At 40.3% G+C, this 20,431-nt stretch overlaps 1 protein-coding gene across 7 annotated transcripts in view; it reads right to left on the reverse strand.

The window, feature by feature from the left end:
• Window positions 1-20,431, reverse strand: part of LRP1B (LDL receptor related protein 1B) — a 765,918-nt gene that overhangs the window by 287,468 nt on the left and 458,019 nt on the right. For all 7 annotated transcript variants that reach the window (XR_014001603.1, XM_081167487.1, XM_081167486.1 and 4 more), the window contains one exon: window positions 13,008-13,170. Coding sequence is in view for 6 of the 7 variants with exons in the window: in XM_081167487.1 (XP_081023613.1) it covers window positions 13,008-13,170 (163 nt within the window). In the remaining variant the exon portion in view is untranslated. The remainder of the gene's footprint in view (window positions 1-13,007; window positions 13,171-20,431) is intronic.

Raw genomic sequence — 20,431 nt, forward strand, 5'->3', positions numbered from 1 at the left:
TGGACTATTAATTGGTAGTGCATCAGTAAAAATGGTTTTATTGTTTTAAAGCTTTGTGGGAATGCTTTTTTATATTGAGAACTTGTACTTTTTGTATTTTATTTTAACTTCTTGTACCCCTTTTTTCAATAAATCCCAATGTGTGTTGGCCACGTCGCTTCTCACAGACTCCTTTTAATGTACCTTTGACATGGTGTGGTAACCTATTGGCTTACATTGAAACATATGCACTTAAGAGGTTGTGCTACCACTTCACTGTATGTGTGAACTGAGGGAAGAACTAAGGGATGATGTCAGGTGCTGGAAGGCTTCAGCCAGGAGCCTGGCATGTCAGACACTCGTTCTTCTGATTACTGTGCTACTGGAGTTGGTTCTTTCATCTGTCTTCTACCATGAATTTGTTGATCACTCCTAACTTTAAGTTCAGCCAATTAATATCTTTTTAAAGGTAAAGGGTAAAGGGACCCCTGACCACTAGGTCCAGTCGCTGACGACTGGGGTTGCAGCGCTCATCTCGCTTTATTGGCCAAGGGAGCTGGCGTACAGCTTCCGGGTCATGTGGCCAGCATGACTAAGCCACTTCTGGCAAACCAGAGCAGCACACGGAAATGCTGTTTACCTTCCCACGGGAGTAGTACCTATTTATCTACTTGCACTTCATGCTTTCAAACTGCTAGGTTGGCAGGAGCAGGGACCGAGCAACGGGAGCTGACCCCATCGTGGGGATTTGAACCGCCAACCTTCTGATCAGCAAGCCCTAAGTTCTATGGTTTATCTTTTTAATAGGACATAAATAACATTATCACTGATGTCAGGAAATTTGTTTGTATTTTGCTACAAGTTCTCCTTATCTAAAGGGCAGGTTCATCTGGGTCCAGTTCAGTTATCTCTGCTTATACACTCTTCCCAATCATTCATCTCTAATGACTGGTAAAACTAGACATGTTTTCATCACTAAAGGATGCTGAGGTAAATCATGAAATAGATTTCTAAGGCAGGAAGAAAGCTATCATCTATCTATGTCCTCTGTTATTGATTACTGTTCATGTGGAGTATTTTGTTTTTGACAGAATACTTGTGTCCATCTCAGTAAAATAATTGGACTGAATCCAATCTTTAGCTATCCATAAAAAGGAAGGGCTACTTCCATTCTTGAAAAAAGTTTTTTAGTTCATCAGAGGAATCTTGTTGGCAGAATAAGGAAAGGGTGATGTTTGCCAGTTCCCACCTAGGAAACCACTGTCCTGGAGGATTCCCCATCCCACCAGATTTGATTTTTTGAGAGCCCAGGGAGAAGTGGAAATTGTCAACAACAACAAAAGCCCCTCCCCCCATTTCCATCAGTGGAGGTGTTCTCTGTAACCAAGGCAAAGTCTAGAGCCAAACCTTAGCAGGTGCATATATAAACATTAATTATTTTCCCCATTGTTAAGCATATCGCTTTGCAATCTATTAGAGGTCCTTTCATGAGCATTTTATTTGTTCAGTCATTTCCTGTAAAACAGGTACGTCCTATTTTTCAAATATATAAGTATGACTACACAGATAAAATGCTTATTTGTCTCATGAGAAGTGACAAGTTCTGGCAGCAGAATGAGAGTAATACTAATTTAGAAGATGGAGAATGGTGGTGACAGCTCAAGTTTGTACTTTGTACGGAGAAAAAGAAGGGTCCCTTAGTACCATTTATCAAGTAAAGAGAGCTGAGAGTAGGGGCAGTTAACAATTCCATTCTGATGAAGTGGGAAATGCAATATATAATTGTAAAACACAGTTTTAGGTCAGCACTTGATCCTTCACAATTTGTTAATTTATCTTCTAACAGGGTTGTTCCAGCCCCAAACTGCAACCCAGTGTATGCATCACAGAACATTTTGAACGAAAAGGAACCCAAAAACAGAAACAAAACTGAATATGTATGTAATTTCATTCTCCTCTTTGTAGCATAGATATCTATGTTATGGACAATTTACTTTCTGCAACATGTCCTGTACTTGAAAGTAATCCAAAAAGAAGATAAAGTGGCAAGCTGTGTAAGGCCTAAGAGGTAAATTAATTGTTTTGAATTTAGTTTTCTTTTAACTGTGTTTTTTTAAAAGAAATAAAATAAGCTGCTGATATTTGCTTCATTTGAAGAAATATCACATCATTTTCCCAGCAGAATTTTTTTAAGGCAGAGGAAAATGCATAAGGAGTCTGTGTCTAGCAGGTTAAAAAAATAACAAAATCCAATAAATGTTTTAATGTAATATGAAAAAACCAATTATTACTTATGTTCGCCTCTTAGAAATGGAGAAGTGCTTCACATATTACATTTTCTGCAGCCAGCCTAAAGTCCAGGAAATTCTAAGCTTAATTTGATTTTGAGAGCTACCTAGAATGTTGCAGTTACCCACAGAAGCTTTAATACTATTAATAGTACTTGTGTGCCCAAATCACTTAACTACCCAGCAGCAAACCTGTTAAGCATTGCTGTCATTTAACCATTACCGAGAGAAAAAATCCTTAGTCTGAATAATAGCATTTTTTAAACAAATGCTATCAGAGCAATAATGCTCAAGATTTACAGGTTTTCAACTTGCAGTGCATGAGCACACATAAGTCCTTTTTGTTAGCACAGTTCAGATCCCCCAAATATATATTTCATACCATGCTGTCCAGCAACTACTTGTGGACTCAGACACAGGAGGCGCACAGCCCAGCACAGGGCAGGCCAAGGGAAGAAGTAAGACACATGACATTGGCACTGGGTTGAAATAGGCCTCAAATTTATTGATTTAGTGATATAAACAGATTTTGGCGAAGGCACCCAGGAGTCGCAGGTAAGCTGTCATTTTTAGATTTATGCACTCTCTCAGATTTCATTCATTAGTCACATGGGAAACTTTGCATTCCTAAATCAAGAAATATCAAAGTTTGTATCTGCCTGGAATACTCATATTTTTGGAAGGACCACCCCTTCTTCCATGGACGAAGGGTAAAATGTGCAAAATACAGTATTCAATATTTTCTCAGAGGGACACTCTTGTTCCATCATGTGTTCCAGCACTGTTATAGGTTAGGCTGAATTCCTGTGCACACTTACTCATGAGTAACCCCTACTAAGTTTAGCGGGACTTGTTGTCAAGAAAACCAGCATTAAAGAGTCTGGAAACAGATTTTGTATTTAGCAGGTCTGGAATGTGATGTAAGATTTCTGAAATATCTCTTCCTCCAACGATTACCTTAGTGAGAGAGCAACAAAGCACATTATACTTAGTGCATTCTACGTGCAGTAATAACAGCTTGATTGTGTTCATTCACAGGCTAATGTGACACATGAAAGGAGGTGTGGATTGTAGCATCTGCTCTGTGGATCTGAAGTCCAACTTGTAAACACAGGTGTGACGGACAGCAGAGCCAGACTAGAGTCTGGTAATGTTCTTCCTCTGAAAACCCACCAGAGTGCTGAAGCCTCTCATGGATTGGCTACAGAGTCAGCTAGTCACAGAGTGGAGAGGAACAGCACTTTGGGAGGAGGAAAGAATAAAAGGAGCAGTTTCTGAGGGAGAGATTTAAGCTGGATTTAAGTTGAGGGATAGGGTTTGGGTTTTGAGAAGGGCCAAAGGTTCAGGTTAAGAAATATAGTTTGGTGGGAGGTAGGGAGTGAGATAAGGAGAACTGGTTCTGAGTGAAGTTAAACATACACACTGAGTCTGAGTCTAGCCAGGAGGGGAGAGTTCTTCTAGGTACAGAAGACTCCCAACCCAGTAACAAGGGGTGAGGTGATCCCCTGGTGATCTGTTATACTGTTTAGAAGACCTCAGGTGTGTGATGGTTAAGAGAGTGGGTAACTTGAGGAGAAGTGCCCCTCGCTCATGAAACAAAGTATTAAGTTGTGAAGGAAGTATTTAAGTGTAATATCTAAGTGACAGAAACTGAGTGGAACATTTTACCATCTGTTCTAGCAACCCGAACACCTACCACCTGAAGTGTAACACCTTGCTTTTAGTAACTGAAATTTAAGAACAGTTAAATTATTGTAGTATTGTGTTTAACCCTGAGACATCTTAGAGTTAGTTAAAGTAAATAAGTTAACTTCGACCTGAAAGAACACATTTCCTGACCCACTTTGTTTCATAAACTTCTTTTTGTTTAACAAAACTTTTCTTGTTTGTTTGATCAACTCCTTCCTGAGACTCTAAACCATTAAGTTTTCCCTCTTACAAGTCCCCCACTAGATAATCTGTTGTAAATTGTAGAAATTCATGTAATTGGTGTACTGTGAAGTGGGTGCACTATAGTTAATTGGGGGCAGTTAGCGGGAGTGGATCCGCCACATTATTAATTGGTGATATTAGGTGGTGGGTTTGCAAAATGAGGTCTATTAATGAGGGGTGTGGGTTTTTTAAATAGAAAAAAAACATTGTGTACAGTGGTACCTTAGGTCCCAAACTTCATCCGTTCTGGAAGTCTGTTCCAAAACCAAAGCGTTCTAAAACCAAGGTGTGTTTTCCCATAGAAAGTAATGCAAAATGGATGAATCCATTCCAAACTTTTAAAAACAAACCCTAAAACAGCAATCTAACATGAATTTTACTATCTAATTAGACCAGTGATCCATAAAATGAAAGCAATAATCAATGTAAAGGTAAAGGTAAAGGGACCCCTGACCATTAGGTCCAGTCATCATGACCGACTCTGGGGTTGCGGCACTCATCTCACTTTATTGGCCGAGGAAGCCGGCGTACAGCTTCCGGGTTATGTGGCTACTATAAATAAATAAATAAGACAATATTGTAGATGATAAAAATAAAAATTATTTTTTTTTCTTACATGCAGTGATGATAGTCATTGTTTAGATGGGGGGCTTTTATCCATTTATGCAGTCACACAATCAACCAGTAGCTGAACTGGGTTCCACACAGTCACAAGTCGCAAAAACGTAGTAAGAAGCCACAGTCACAAATCAGTCCCATAAAACGAAGAACAAGTCACAGTCAAAAAAATGAAAAGCCACACAAACAAAAACGCAAGAACAATAGCAAAAACAAAAGCTCCAAATATCACCTCTTTGTTGTGTAGGTGCAGCGGGGGACTCAATTTACAAACGGAACACGTTCAACAGGAAGCGTAACATGTTCAGCTTCCAAGGCAAAGTTCACAAACCAGAACACCTACTTCCAGGTTTGCAGTGTTCTATTTCCAAGTTGTTCATAAACAAAGCTGTTCTAAAACCAAGGTACCACTGTATAAAATCTGATAAATTCAGTGCCAAAGCAGACTGAAAAAGGATATTCTGTTTCATTTATTCCAGCTTGGGGAGTCTAGAAAATTGAATTGGGCACTACGTTGTCATTCTGACAATGAATTATGGGAGCAAAAACACAAATCCAAAGGTTCATCCCAAATGCTTTAGCAATATGTCATAAAAAATATCGTACACATACATGATTTGTCAGATTTATCTTTCTCTATGGAACCTTTCAAAATGCTAGGGTTAACCCCAGGAGCTTAACCAACTAGACTTAGAATCATAGAATCATAGAATCATAGAGTTGGAAGAGACCACAAGGGCCATCGAGTCCAACCCCCTGCCAAGCAGGAAACACCATCAGAGCACTCCTGACATATGGTTGTCAAGCCTCTGCTTAAAGACCTCCAAAGTAGGAGACTCCACCACACTCCTTGGCAGCAAATTCCACTGTCGAACAGCTCTTACTGTCAGGAAGTTCTTCCTAATGTTTAGGTGGAATCTTCTTTCTTGTAGTTTGGATCCATTGCTCCGTGTCTGCTTCTCTGGAGCAGCAGAAAACAACCTTTCTCCCTCCTCTATGTGACATCCTTTTATATATTTGAACATGGCTATCATATCACCCCTTAACCTCCTCTTCTCCAGGCTAAACATGCCCAGCTCCCTTAGCCGTTCCTCATAAGGCATCGTTTCCAGGCCTTTGACCATTTTGGTTGCCCTCCTCTGGACACGTTCCAGTTTGTCAGTGTCCTTCTTGAATTGTGGTGCCCAGAACTGGACACAGTACTCCAGGTGTGGTCTGACCAGAGCAGAATACAGTGGCACTATTACTTCCCTTGATCTAGATGCTATACTCCTATTGATGCAGCCCAGAATTGCATTGGCTTTTTTAGCTGCCGCGTCACACTGTTGGCTCATGTCAAGTTTGTGGTCAACCAAGACTCCTAGATCCTTTTCACATGTACTGCTCTCAAGCCAGGTGTCACCCATCTTGTATTTGTGCCTCTCATTTTTTTTTGCCCAAGTGCAATACTTTACATTTCTCCCTGTTAAAATTCATCTTGTTTGTTTTGGCCCAGTTCTCTAATCTGTCAAGGTCGTTTTGAAGTGTGATCCTGTCCTCTGGGGTGTTAGCCACCCCTCCCAGTTTGGTGTCATCTGCAAATTTGATCAGGATGCCCTTGAGTCCATCATCCAAGTCGTTGATAAAGATGTTAAATAAGACCGGGCCCAAGACAGAACCCTGTGGCACCCCACTAGTCACTCTTCTCCAGGATGAAGAGGAACCATTGATGAGCACCCTTTGGGTTCGGTCAGTCAGCCAGTTACAAATCCACTGAGTGGTAGCAGAGTCAAGACCGCATTTTACCAGCTTCTTTACAAGAATATCATGGGGCACCTTGTCAAATGCCTTACTGAAATCAAGGTAGGCTATATCCACTGAGTTCCCTTCATCTACCAGGCTTGTAATTCTGTCAAAAAATGAGATCAGGTTAGTCTGACATGACTTATTTTTCAGAAATCCATGCTGACTATTGGTGATCACAGCATTCCTTTCTAGGTGCTCACAGACTGTTTTCTTAATGATCTGCTCCAGAATCTTCCCTGCTATTGATGTCAGACTGACTGGGCGGTAATTATTTGGGTCCTCTCTTTTCCCCTTTTTGAAAATAGGGACAACATTTGCCCTCCTCCAGTCTGCCGGGACTTCGCCTGTTCTCCAGGATTTCTCGAAGATGACTGCCAGTGGTTCTGAGATCACATCTGCCAGTTCTTTTAATACTCTTGGATGCAGTTCATCTGGCCCTGGAGACTTGAATACATCTAAACTAGCCAAATATTCTTGTACTGTCTCCTTAGTTATTCTGGGCTGTGTTTCCTTTGCTGAATCATTTGCTCCAAATTCTTCAGGTCGGGCATTGTTTTCTTTATCGGAGAAGACTGAGGCAAAGAAGGCATTGAGGAGTTCAGCCCTTTCTGTGTCCCCTGTTTGCATTTCACCATCTTCTCCTCTGAGTGACCCCACTGTTTCTTTGTTCTTCCTTTTGCTACGAACATACCCATAAAAGCCTTTTTTGTTGCTTTTAACCTCTCTAGCAAGCCTGAGTTCATTCTGTGCTTTAGCTTTTCTGACTTTGTGTCTACACGTGCTGGCTATTTGTTTGAATTCCTCTTTGGTGGTTTCCCCCCTTTTCCATTTTTTGTACACATCCTTTTTTAATCTTAATTCAGTTAAAAGTTCTTTAGATAGCCACCCTGGCTTCTTTAGGCACCTTCCATGTTTCCGTCTCATTGGTATTGCCTGACGTTGTGCTTTTACTATCTCCCTCTTAACAAACTCCCAGCCATCATGAACTCCCTTTCCTTTTAGTATTGCTGTCCATGGGATCTCACCCAGCACTTCCCTAAGTTTTATGAAGTCGGCTTTCTTAAAGTCAAGAAATTGAGTCCTAGTATGCTTGGCTGCTCCTTTCCGCTGTATAGTAAACTTCAGAAGAGCATGATCACTCGCGCCTAATGATCCTTCCACTTCTACCCCACTAACCAGGTCATCAACATTGGTTAGGACCAGATCTAAAATGGCTGTTCCTCTTGTTGCTTCTCCCACTTTCTGGACAATGAAGTTGTCTGCAAGGCCAGTGAGGAATCTGTTTGACCTTATGCTCTTGGCTGAGTTTGACGCCCAACAAATATCCGGGTAATTGAAGTCCCCCATTACTACTATCTCCCTTCCTTTTGCATGCTTGGCCATCTGTTCCAGGAAGGCATCATCTATGTCCTCCGTTTGGCTTGGGGATCTATAGTAAACTCCCACAATGAGGTCTCTGTTATTCTTCTCTCCCTTAATTTTGACCCAAATGCTCTCACATTGGCTTTGAGGTTCTAAATCTTGGATCTCTTCACAGGTATACACATCCCTGACATATAACGCCACTCCTCCTCCTTTCTTGTCTGGTCTGTTTCTCTGAAATAGATTGTATCCCCCCATTATTACATTCCAATCGTGGGACTTATCCCACCAGGTTTCAGTGATGCCTATTATGTCATATTTAGTTTGCTGTACCAAGAGCTCAAGCTCATCTTGTTTATTTCCCATGCTTTGCGCATTAGTGTACAGACATTGAAGTCCATTAATCATTCCCCCGTGTCTCTTATTTAAGGATTTTTTCCTCCCACCACTAGGTCCGCGTGCTGTTTGCTCCATTTGGTCTATGACATTTGGATGATCATCTTCATTAATTGATAGACTCCTACCTTCAGGAGCACTGTCTCCCTCCCCCACATTAGTCAGTTTAAAGCCCTCCTGATGAGGTTTCTGAGATTTTTGGCAAAAACATTCCTCCCAACCGTTGTGAGGTGCAGCCCATCACTTGCCAGAAGTCCATCTTCAAGAAACTGCAGTCCGTGATCTAAGAATCCAAACCGTTCCTGTTTACACCATTTGCGAAGCCAGCTGTTCACTTCCACTATTTTCCCCTCTCTCCCTGGGCCACGTCGTTCAACTGGGAGGACAGACGAGATGACAATTTGTGCATTTAGTTGCTTCAATTTCCTGCCGAGAGCCTCGTAGTCTCTTTTGATCTTCTGGAGGCTATTGCTTGCAGTGTCATTGGTTCCCACATGAACCAAGAGGAAGGGGTATTTGTTAGTGGGTTTTATACTACTTATACTACTTCAAAAAGCATTTCAATTGCTTGTGTATTCTGTTGGTCTAAATTGTTAGCACACATATTTTGTACATGAAATGCAACTGCCACACATCTTTTGCTTTGTGCAGTGGGCTATGCATGTGGTGTCACTGTCAGAAACATTAGAGATCCCCTCCCTGTCTAGCCCAGCTTACAACCTGTAAACTTGGATTCAGTATATTCAGAAAAGAGTTAACATGGTAACTTTGTAAAGTAGCAATTACAACAAACCCTAGTTTTCTTCTGGAGCCTTCTCAGCCAGCAAGACCCCACCCCTTCACACCATTCTCCAGGGATGATCTCCAAATTCCAACCTCAATGTCTATTGTAAGAAAATGTCCCCAGATTACTACAATCACTGCACTGCCAACTCTTTCTTTTCTTTTCCATTTTTCTTTCCAGCAGCTGACTGCGTTTCTCCGTTTTACCTAGCAGCAAATCTAGCTTCCCCCTATCCTTCCATTATGTGGAAATGGACATATTCATCACTGGAAATGACTAACACTTGAAAGTGCTAACAGAAAGCCTTGATCAAAAAAGGCCCTGAGAATATTATTTCCCTAAAGCAAAATGTAATTTATTTAATCCTTGAATGAGAACAAATTTCCATTTCAGAATGAGTTTCTTTAAAAAAAAAAGCTTCCTTGAAGATTTTTGGATAGCAAAACCACAGCAATGCTACAGCTTCAAAGTCAATGCCTACCTATAATGCATCTCAAGCCTTGCTAAGAGATTTGACAGGATGGAGGCCTTGACAGTTTCCTAAGAACAAGAGCCAAGCTTTTTGGAAGACTAACTCAAATCAATCTCTTCCCCCCCACTCTCTCTCACACACCTCAATGTGGAGGAAGCTAAATAGGGTTAGGAGGTGGTTGCTGATGGCAGCAGGCAGATTATCTCTGTAATATGGCCCATTTGTGTAGTAAGTGGCTTTCAAAACTTGTATCCCCTCATAGAGCACTGCCATATAGAAACATGCACGGGAGCGCTTAGCTTGGTTTAGCATATTCTATCTCCCTCCATTTTGACCCTCTTATAAATTATTGTCTTTTTATTTATTCTTATTTTTTTTAAAAAAAATAGTTTTAGATCTTCACCTCGGGATTGTAAAAAATTCCATTTTTTATTTGATTTCACTGATCCTGCCTGCAGGCCACAGCAGCGGATCATGGCTGGGATCAGGAGTGGCTAGGACACTAAAAAGCCTCCTGGAAGCTGTACAAGTGGCAGTGGTGGCGATCACACCCCAGTCCCAGGGATCAGTTCATTCCTTTGCAGCAATAGTTAAAGAATGAAAAAACCCGTTCTTTAAAGCTGAAGTGCAACAAATGGCAATTCGGGTTTTCTGCGGATTGTCATTTTCTCTGATTCTGCTTTAGCTCGCGGGTTTTCACAGGGAATGCTCTAGAGCACAAATGAGAGGGTGCTCAGACACAGAGCTTTAAAGCACAGACTTTGCCTGAAAAGAGCAGAAAAAAGTTAAGTGTCAGTAAATCTAGATAGGTAGTTGGGCTGCCTTGGTGAGCCAATTGGCTCATATCCTGGGTTCCCTGACTCAAACAGGACAATGAGATGTCAACATATGGCTATGTGTATGCTAGGCCCTACCCTGATAAATACAAACCACTGTCAGTGGGATCCAGTAATGGAATAGATCGAGCTGGTTCAAGACAGCAATTCTTTTCTTGCAATACCAATTACTAATAAATAAAGCTCGCATTTGCTAAGTGTGGTTTACTATTAATATAAAAAGATGATGGTCCTCAATACATTAATAGCAGAAGATATCCCGTAAGAGTGTGTATATAATACCTTATGGGAACACCCAGTTTAACTTGCTAAATATAAAAATGTACATATTTTGTAATTAAATGTACAAGGCTGATAAATGTAGGCAACTTTATTAAAGTGTTATGCACATATTTATATGCCCCATTCATTTCATGCTTCACTTGCAATGCACTCTTATGATGAAGTTTTATTAAAAAACCTGATAAAGAATTAAATAAAACCAATATCATTATGAAACAGGTAAGGACATAATAACTCAATATACTCAAGCAGAAATTCTGCTTTGGTGGTTAGGTAATAATGAATTCATATGAAAAATAAGAACTTGGAAAAAGAGAAGAGGCGAGATAAAATGTAGTAGCAGAAGAAGCTACAATATACATATATTGAAATGCTTATCTTTTTCACTTTTGTGTCTTAAAAGGGGTATACCATTAACCATCATTTTTATAACCATAGGTCAATATCTGGAATCTAAAGACTATACTTCAACATCTCAACATCCATTAACAGACCAGAATTACTAGTTTAAATTACATAAAGTAAAACCCAAATATATTGCATAAATAAATACACGTGAAAAAGGAGCTAGGTGGTTTGAAAATATCCCATTCATTGTTAAGAGAATTACTAAACAAATCAGTTTAAATACAACTTCGACTAATTTCTTTTGAAACATCACTTCAGTCAGATCTAGTCAAGCTTACCATCTGCTGAGTACACAAAAGCAGCTCTATTCTAGAATCATACAGCTTCCTTTGCAAAGTTTGCACGCAAGCTGTTCTTGTCAAAATTAAACCCATGTGATTATTCATCTTAATATTCAATCAGACGTTAAGTAAAGAGTGACAAAAGTCCACATATGGATGACAAGCTGCTTCTGTAGTAAATATTCTCCTTTTTATTGAACAGAGTCTTATGATATTGTAAGATGTTCTGCACCAGCCACTACAGACTTCACTATCTACAGGCTAATATAAAACAAGGTTGAAGTAGCCACTTCAAAACTCAGGCATCCACATTTACATTATTATGCCATGTGTCTATTGCTGCGGCTGATAATGAATGAACTTGTTGATATGATTGGTGAAATGACAAAACATGGTTCCTAATATTTTGCATTCATTCTCCAAAAGTTTGCAAATGTGTTGCTATAACACAGATATACATTCTTGACTGCTGAGTTTTTAAAAGCACAGATACAAAATATTTTAACTGTTGCTCCAAAGCACATTGAGAAGGGTACCTTACTATTGTATATGCACACACTATGTTCCAATGTCCTCATTTAAAAGAAAAAGTTGACAGTGACATCTCTCTTACTATCTATATTCCATAAAAATTACATTGGAATTTTAAGCAATGGACTTTTTGAGACAGTGACAACAAAGTTATTTTTCAATTTCCTCTGTGATTTGGAAATGACAGGGAAACGTAGAAAGTAAATTGTTCTGCAAAAAAATTGTTGCAACTGAAGCAAGTTATGGAGGCATACCATAGAAACATTCTGTATCAGTTATCTTATGTTCAGAAAAGTTTTGGGCTGTGAGTAGCAAGGAGAAACAAACTTCTGCTAACCTGTGAACGCTATCATTTGTATTCAACAACTGTCCATGGAGTTCAATCGTTCATTCTCTTAGATACAGAAACCAACCAGAAACTATGTAGAAAATACCACGTTTGTTCTCCTTCCAGTTGTACCTTCCTCCCTCTCTCACACAAAAAAGACTTCTGGGTGCCCATGAGAACTATGGTGCAGCTTGCATCAGCAGCAACAATATCTTGCCTGGGACGCAAGGAGCTACTCTAGACACACCTGAGCACATTCCAGTGGGATATTTTCTAAAATGATTTTATTTGAGCAGAAGGCTGTCTCCCTTCAATATTACAAACTGCTTTTGAAAGGATTTCAAAAATGGCTTGTGGTGTGATATAAGAGGTCAGGTGGTTGTTTAATATAAGACTGTAGTTAATTTGGGTATTTCAAGCTACTAGGTTCACTTCCGAATATTCTTCCTCGTCTTTTTCTTATGCTATGTGCAAGGGCAAACAACAAAACATATAATTCAAAGCAAGGCTTCTCAAATGTTGTGTTCTAACTTCAGATAACCAGCAGGCTTTCCAAATGAGAAAAGATTAAAGATTGAGGTGCTTTCATGCACCGATCATTCAAAATGGAGACTAATGAGAATACACACATGGGGAAAATCCATGGGAAGCTTTGATTTTCTTTATACTTAGCATGCCTATACACATCTTACAACAAACAAATATTGTATCATTGAAAGACTCACCCCAAACTTGGATCCACAGCAACTGCTCTGGGGTTGTGGAGGTCAAGATCGATCAAAATAACACATACAGTTCCATTGTAGTTGCATACAAAGATTGTGTCACTCATACGATCCACAAAATAAAAATTCCCAGTAAGCCAGTCGACTGCCATTTGTTGTATATCTGCCAGAGTGAAAAGATTGTTAAATTAATTATGCTAATCCAACTTCTGTAACTCCAGATATTACTCCAAAGGAGATATTCTATACATTTGAAAGAAGTTCAAGTTGTTAATGAATTCTTTGAAAACAAGGGATAAGCAGTGCCTTTTTTTCTGGGGGGACGCATACCCCTAAACATTTTGTGAATCTAAATTTGGCCACATTGAGGGGAAGTATTTCAATATGAGTAGGAAAATGAGAGTACCCCTAAACATTTTTAAAGGAAAAAAGCAGACTATAAGTACAGTAAATTCTGCCTAAAGTAAAATTTAGTCACAGAATACAAAAAGCAGAGGGAATGTTATAGTTGCCATTTTTTACTTCTGTTGTGAACAGACAAAATTTCAGGTGCAAATGACATACTGTAATGATCACAACTGCAAACCCCATAATATTTCACTGTGAGTGCATCATAGAAGGAGTAATTATGACTTTTTCACAGAAACCACAGATTTCCACCATGTGAGGAAGATGTTGGTTTGTAACTAATCAAAGAAACAGGATATGAAATAAGCTACGAGAATCGCAAAAAGCTTCAGAAATGTATTGCAATCCTGTCAGTCTAGCAGAACCACCCTACCACAAAAGCTCCCCAGCCCTATTTCCTTCAGAACAATGAAGGAAGTCCATATTTTCCTCATCACTTGTGCCTGCACTTGGCTTACCTCAACTTTTTATAACCCTGTACATAAACACATTACAGCTGTAGATACAGGAAAAATTATGTATAGGAGAAAAGAAAGGTAACGATACCTTCCTTACATGGGTCCCCAACTGTTTGTCCTAAATCCATGGGCAGTGTTGGAATATATTTCCATATACTGTATATCCAAAATATGAAAAGGAACAGACATGGATCACAGTCCACCCTTGAATGGACAGAGTTTGAGACTGGCATAGGGCTCAATGGAACCTCCCTCTTTTCTTGCCTCTGATCTGCCTGTTGTACACATGCAAGGCAGGTGCAGGTAACTCTCCAACTGAAAATCCATGTTTGCTTTATTGTACTCATCCAGCCACCACTCTCCACCATGGTACTTCAGTTTGCAATCTGTATTGCTTGAAAGCCAGGCACAGGGAAGGGATGGGCAAGGGATCTATGCCTATGCTGATTCGTGTAGTTGTGGCTATACAACAGATGGATTGTATGATATAATTTCAGTGAGATAAAATGAATATACTTAGGTGAAAGTGTGTGCCTATCCTTGAGTTACAATAGTAAGCGTGATTGCAGATGTGAGGATGTATTCAGAATTTTTCATTTCCAAATTGATTGATCACAGCTTGCTACGTTGTCAAAAACTGAGCAACTGGTTAATCTTAGCTATGATTTGTTTGGAGCAAGCCAAATTCAAGACATGGGCTATGAAGCTCGCTTAATTAAATAAACCTTAGTTAAGATTTGGACAAAATGCAGATCTGTGGATACTGAAAAAAATGAAAGCAGAAGCTTCTGATCTTCTTCTCAAGGCCACACTGAGGAAGGTGTACCAGGCCAAGGCTCACATAGGTTCCTATCAAAAATAAATAATATTTTATCATGTTTCCTGAAAGCAGCTGTTATGTAACAGGTAATTTATGCAAAAGGCAAATTTATAGCAATTGGCCCTTACAATAAGGAGAGGTGGATGAAATATGCAAAATTAAAAAATGTGGAGTAACACTTCAGTTGTCTAAAAATTTATTTTTAAAATTGTTTCTATGATAGTTTTTAAGTACAGATAGGGTAAGCCTACAGAATCAGCAGCTTGCTGCAAACAGGCCTTTGAAACGTCTCTATTAGGGCTTCTTATGTTTAAGGAAAGGGCTGGTGCTGTGCTGTTTTTAGTGTAACAAACTGTATGTAAACTGTAATATTAAAAATAATGATATAAATTATGACTGCACAATGGACTACACAAAACAAAACAAAAACAAATACTGGGTGGTATTCAGCTATTTTTTTACATATAAAAGATCCACAGAAATTAATGGCCATAACTTAGATATGATCATTCCTTTTAATGGATCTTATCTGAGTAAAACTGATTAGAACACATCAATTGAATTTAATATGGTAAAATATCGACGCCTTCATTTGCTTGTAAACAGAGGCACTTGTGATGTGTTTTTAAGAGGAAAGGCCCATAGTCCTGTCTTGCTCAGTTCTGTTCTGTTTTATAGACAATGTTTTCACTCCTGTCTTCCCATACACCGTTCTTCTGACACCCCTTGAACATTGCCCTCTCCTGTCTTTTTCGCCCCCTCCCTCTTTCTGCCTTGCCACCAGGGGTGACAACCCTTAATCTTTCTATCCTAGTCCTCTTCTCCCTCCTTGCTCTCCTTCCTGAGGCAGACCAAATTCACTTTGTTTCTCACCCTCTTTTCCAGCCACCTCCTTCTCCTCCTTCCCTTAGTCTGGTTTCCTTGCCTGTATTTCTCTTCCATTGGCCCAGGATGCTACTCACTGCTGGTATCCATGCACCCTGCCCTCTTATTTCTTGCAGGATGCTTTCAGCATCCTTTTCATCTGCCACTCCCGCCTCCTATTCCTCAGCTGTCTCTCAGCTCAGTTGTTGAGTGACAGTGTCTGCCAGAATCCCTCTACCATAGCCTATCACCTGCAAATAATAGTAGGTGATCAACTGACCACCATTCCAACGCTGCTTAAGGGGCAAACACTGGAAAACTTTCCTTCCATTACAGCCGTCATAATGTACTCTTCACGGCTGTCACTTCTATTTATAGCCTTTCTCTTCCTGCTCCTTCTTTCCCCTTTTAATTCAGAGGTGTGTTTTTTTTACCTCCTCATTGTTGCCTCTGTTTTTAGAAATGTGCAGCTTTACTATGACAGCACAGACTAAAGTACTACCTGCTTCAGTCTCTGCGTCTGACAGTAGCCATTGCCACATAGTTTAAAAGAAGGTTGAAATTTGTAATTCATTGTTTTGTCTTTCTTCTGCCCTGTATTGCCAAACTCCAAAACAAATTTTTAAAATTGCATAAAATGTTGCTTAGGAAAGATGTGGCATTTCATGCATGCTTGCATGAGTGCATGCACGTACGCACACACACATATAGTGGTGAGATAAACAGCCAGCTTTTCCCCACCTTTGCCACAGGTTGGAATTGAGAAAGGGTAGGACAGCTGCTTTGCTTGCAGAAGGTCCCAGTTCCAATCCCCAGCACCTTCAAGAAGGGCTGGGGGGGGGGCTTCTGGAGAGCAGCTGCCAATCGATGTGGACAATACTAAGCTAGATGGATCATTGGTCTGATTCTGTATGAGGCACTTTCCTGTGATTCTAAGAAAGGCTGAGCTTTTTCTACAGGTTTAATAGTTTATTATATCATCTTTCCAAAGGCTAGTGCACATTTATCGCTGATGGCTAGTTTATTATGATAACAGAAGATTACAACAGGGGGTTGTCAAATCAATTCCACTCATTTTGGTATCAGTGTTGGATCTTCAATACAGCCAGCCTGCAGCTTAACTTGTGCACCTTCAGCTTTACACACTTGGCCCTCCCCCACCCCCCAAAATTAAAAGACTTTGTGTCTTGCTGTGTTTGTGTTGAGCATCCCGCCAGTGAATTATAAATGACACGCTGCTTTCAAGTTTGGAAAGTTGTAATGAATTACCAAAGTTTGCCTCTGCCTAAAAAGCACACTCCACACTTTTCTATGCACATCATGAAAAACCTACTTAACTTGCAAATGCATTTTTAATGAATAAGGCTTTTAATCTCTGCAGTGTTTCTCTCTCACTAAAGAAATAAATGACATTAAATGTCTTCTTTTTAAGGTCCATAGTTGTCAGCAAGTAGGTTTCAATATACCTAGTGTAACAAAGCTTTGGGGACACTCCTTTTGTTAAACAAAAAACAAAAAACCACCAACACTTTTCTTGCCTCCTCTCCAACCATTTAAATGTCTCTAACAACCAACCAATTAGAATTCCACATTGCATTTTAGACCTATGTGGTAACACTAGAGCCAAATTATGTACATACTAATTAACTTGTAATCTTAAATTTTTATTAACAGTGTTTTAACAGTGCTTTTAGTGCCTCTGGATGAATCACAAAATTGTGTTCTCTGTTCATGTAAATGGTACCCACTTAAAGATCAAGTAAGAAACATATTCAGCCATGTCCAATTTTAATGCACCTTTTGCATGCTGAGCTGGAATTTAGCTTGGAATCTCAAACGTACAGATAAAACAACCAGCAAGTGATATTCTAAAACACTGCTCCAACTGTCCATTTCTTGCACTGTTAAAAGCTGCATATTATTAGTTTTCTTCTGCTTAATTTCACAGCCCTCACCCTCAAGTGTAATGGGTGTTAATTGTCCTTTATTAATTTGTTAGATGCAACAAGGTAATGTTACACTGACCTTCCTAGAGAGTAATAGCAGGATGTCAAATATTTGAAATAAACTCAGTATACTGAAGGAAAAAAATTATCAGTATTTAATCTATTTATCAAGGCAATTTAATTTACTTTAAAATATATTTTTTTTGTTTGCAACAGAGCAAACAATAAAATAATAAATTTCTTACTAAATCTGTCATTTTCAGGCCATGAATATTGACTTGACACTGCAGGCTTTTAAGAATTGCCTTCACACTCTTGGCAGTGAATTTGTCCCACCCTTTCTTAGAGGAAAGATACTTAGGTTGGTGTCTTCCTTTGGGAGGAGGGTAGGTACTATTTAAGGCTGATCCAACCCCTCTTTCTGCTCTGGTCATCATTGCAGAAGGCTGCAGTCATTAGGTGGATGAATGGGAGACATGTAAGTCTCCCTCTCCGATATCCCTTTGAATACATAGGGGGGGGGACTAGTAGGGAGCCTGCAGGACAAAGTTTGATAGGAGAAACAGTGGAACACCATCTGGTGCAAAGGCAGGATACAAATTTAGCAACCAAGCAAGCAAATCATATCCTTTTTCCCTAGCATGGTTACTCTAATCAAAATCGGAGCATTTTCCCATGCATCCCTGGTTTCCTACACTGAAGAGGTGCCCTACTGGGCAACCACATCTCACTAGCTGCCCTGTGTGGTACATGGGTTTTACAAGGATGGTATAAAATAAACAACACAACACAAAAATGTTCCTATGGTAAAAGGCATATAGAGACTCTATGTGTATGAGGAATAAACTACAACTGAGGGGGTAAAGATGGAGGAAGAGATGGCTGGGGGGGGGGACGGGACGACGACTGGTAAACCTACTTGTGCCTTTCCCCTATGTCCCAATCTGTTGCAACAGTGTGTGTTGATGGCTGTACAAGCACCTGTCTATGGACTGTTGCTAATGAAGTACCAGGCAAGAAGAGGGAGATGGGAGGAATTATCACTTTTTCAACTACCCCCCTCCTGTCAGTGGAAGAGCATATGCCTGCGCTGCCCAGGGCAGGCGCATTCCCGAGGGAGGCGTGATGCAGAAGGTGCCTCCCAGGTAGGGGATAGACACTTGGGTGCCCTGAGCAGCGTGCATGCCCTGCAGCCAGGGGCTGAGTGAGCTGCCCGTGGTGGACATTCGGTGTGCTGCCCGACAGCGACTCCCAAGCCTCCCCCAAGCTGTCAAAATGAAGGGGGAAGGGGGGAATGCCGCCGGCAAGGCAGCGCAGCTCCCCCCTTACCCCAACAGCTTGGGGTAGGCTTGGGAGTCACGGGCAGGTGGCGTGCCGAATGTCACCCCCCTCAGTGAGGGCACCCAGGGCGGCCCACCCCCACCCCCACTCCTTCCTACACCCCATGCCTTGCATAGCAAAAGCCTTCGTATCACCTTTGGTAAGACCAACACAGCATCCTTAGTAATTAAATATATTGAACTGACAACCAACTATAACTACCAGATGGTGTTTGAAAACATTGCCCCTAATGTACATTCCTCCCTATAGCATTGTATCACTGTATTTCAATTTCTTTTTGCCTCTGTACAGAGTAGCACATGTGCTAGCCATAAACACATGCCTGGAGTATGCCCTTAACATGCTAAAGGATTTTGACACCACTTCGTTAGTATGGTAACAATTCTTTACTAGCAGGTAATCCCCTGTATATATTTTAAGCATCACAGAATATTCAGCTTCCAGAGCATTGATCTAGTTAGCATATTTTACCAACTGTCTTAGCTGCCAAGGGCAAAAAAATCCATTTTAAAAATGTCTAGAAGAGCAATCTAAATGGCAATTATCAAGGGAAATATAGTTTGTTTTGTTTGTAACATGTGAAGATGCTTGGTTTTCACAGATCTTATCCCAATTCAAGAAGTTTCATACCAGTCCTTGTGAAATTGCTCTATAGTGGAATAAGAGCTGTGGATGTTATTTTCTCTTTCCTGTTAGGGTTGTTGATTTCTGGTTCAACAAAAGCCAAAGACTAGCACCCTCAACATGGAACTGAAAATAACATTCACAACCCTGCTGTCAATTGAGATAGATTTCATTCTGCCTGGTATATTGTGATGTACATAGAGCAACAGAGGGTTCTATAACAATATTCTCATGTAAAAAATAAGATGCATGCCATCAGGTGATTGTAGAATTGTTCAGAACTGTAGGAATAAAAGTAAAGTTTATGCCAGTGGCAAAGTAAATTCTGAAATAATTTTTTGACTACTAACAAAGGAAAAGTGGGTTATCATTTCTTACTGAAATAGCATAAAAAAGGGGTAGTCCTCAGGTCTAGGCTTTTCAGAGGTATCTGGTTAGGAACTGTGGGAAGCAGGATGCTAAACTAGATGCTATCCGTCAGAAGACTGTCAAATTATTTTTCAGGCTAGAACACAATGACCCTGCTGGATCAGACCAAAGGTATTGCATGCTGCTGTCCTATAGTGGCTATTCACATACCTCTGTAAAGGCCACAAGCAGAATAAGAAGGCAGTTGCTCCACAGAAATAAGAATGCATTGGCATTCAGTGTCTCTTCCACAGGCTGCCAGCTGGGCAGCAGGAAGGAGCTGCAGGGCAAATAGTCCCACCATGACATGTGCTAATCCAGTGGGCATCACCTGCAACTTGAGAGTGTGGCTGCCAGCCTTAGCTCCTTGAGTTTGATCTGAAGCCTTACGTGGCGTCCCCTTATTAGACTATGGAGTCTGCCCAATGCACCTCCTGCCAACATATAAAGTTTGTGACAAAATCAACTCACAAACCAGAAAAACTGCGGCCTTTGGGGTGGCTCCCCATTTGTGGAATGCTCTTCCGAAGGAGGCTCACCTGGCACCTTTGTTAC

The sequence above is a fragment of the Podarcis bocagei genome (assembly GCF_964188305.1).
Source record: "Podarcis bocagei genome assembly, chromosome: 1".
NCBI lineage: Eukaryota > Metazoa > Chordata > Lepidosauria > Squamata > Lacertidae > Podarcis > Podarcis bocagei.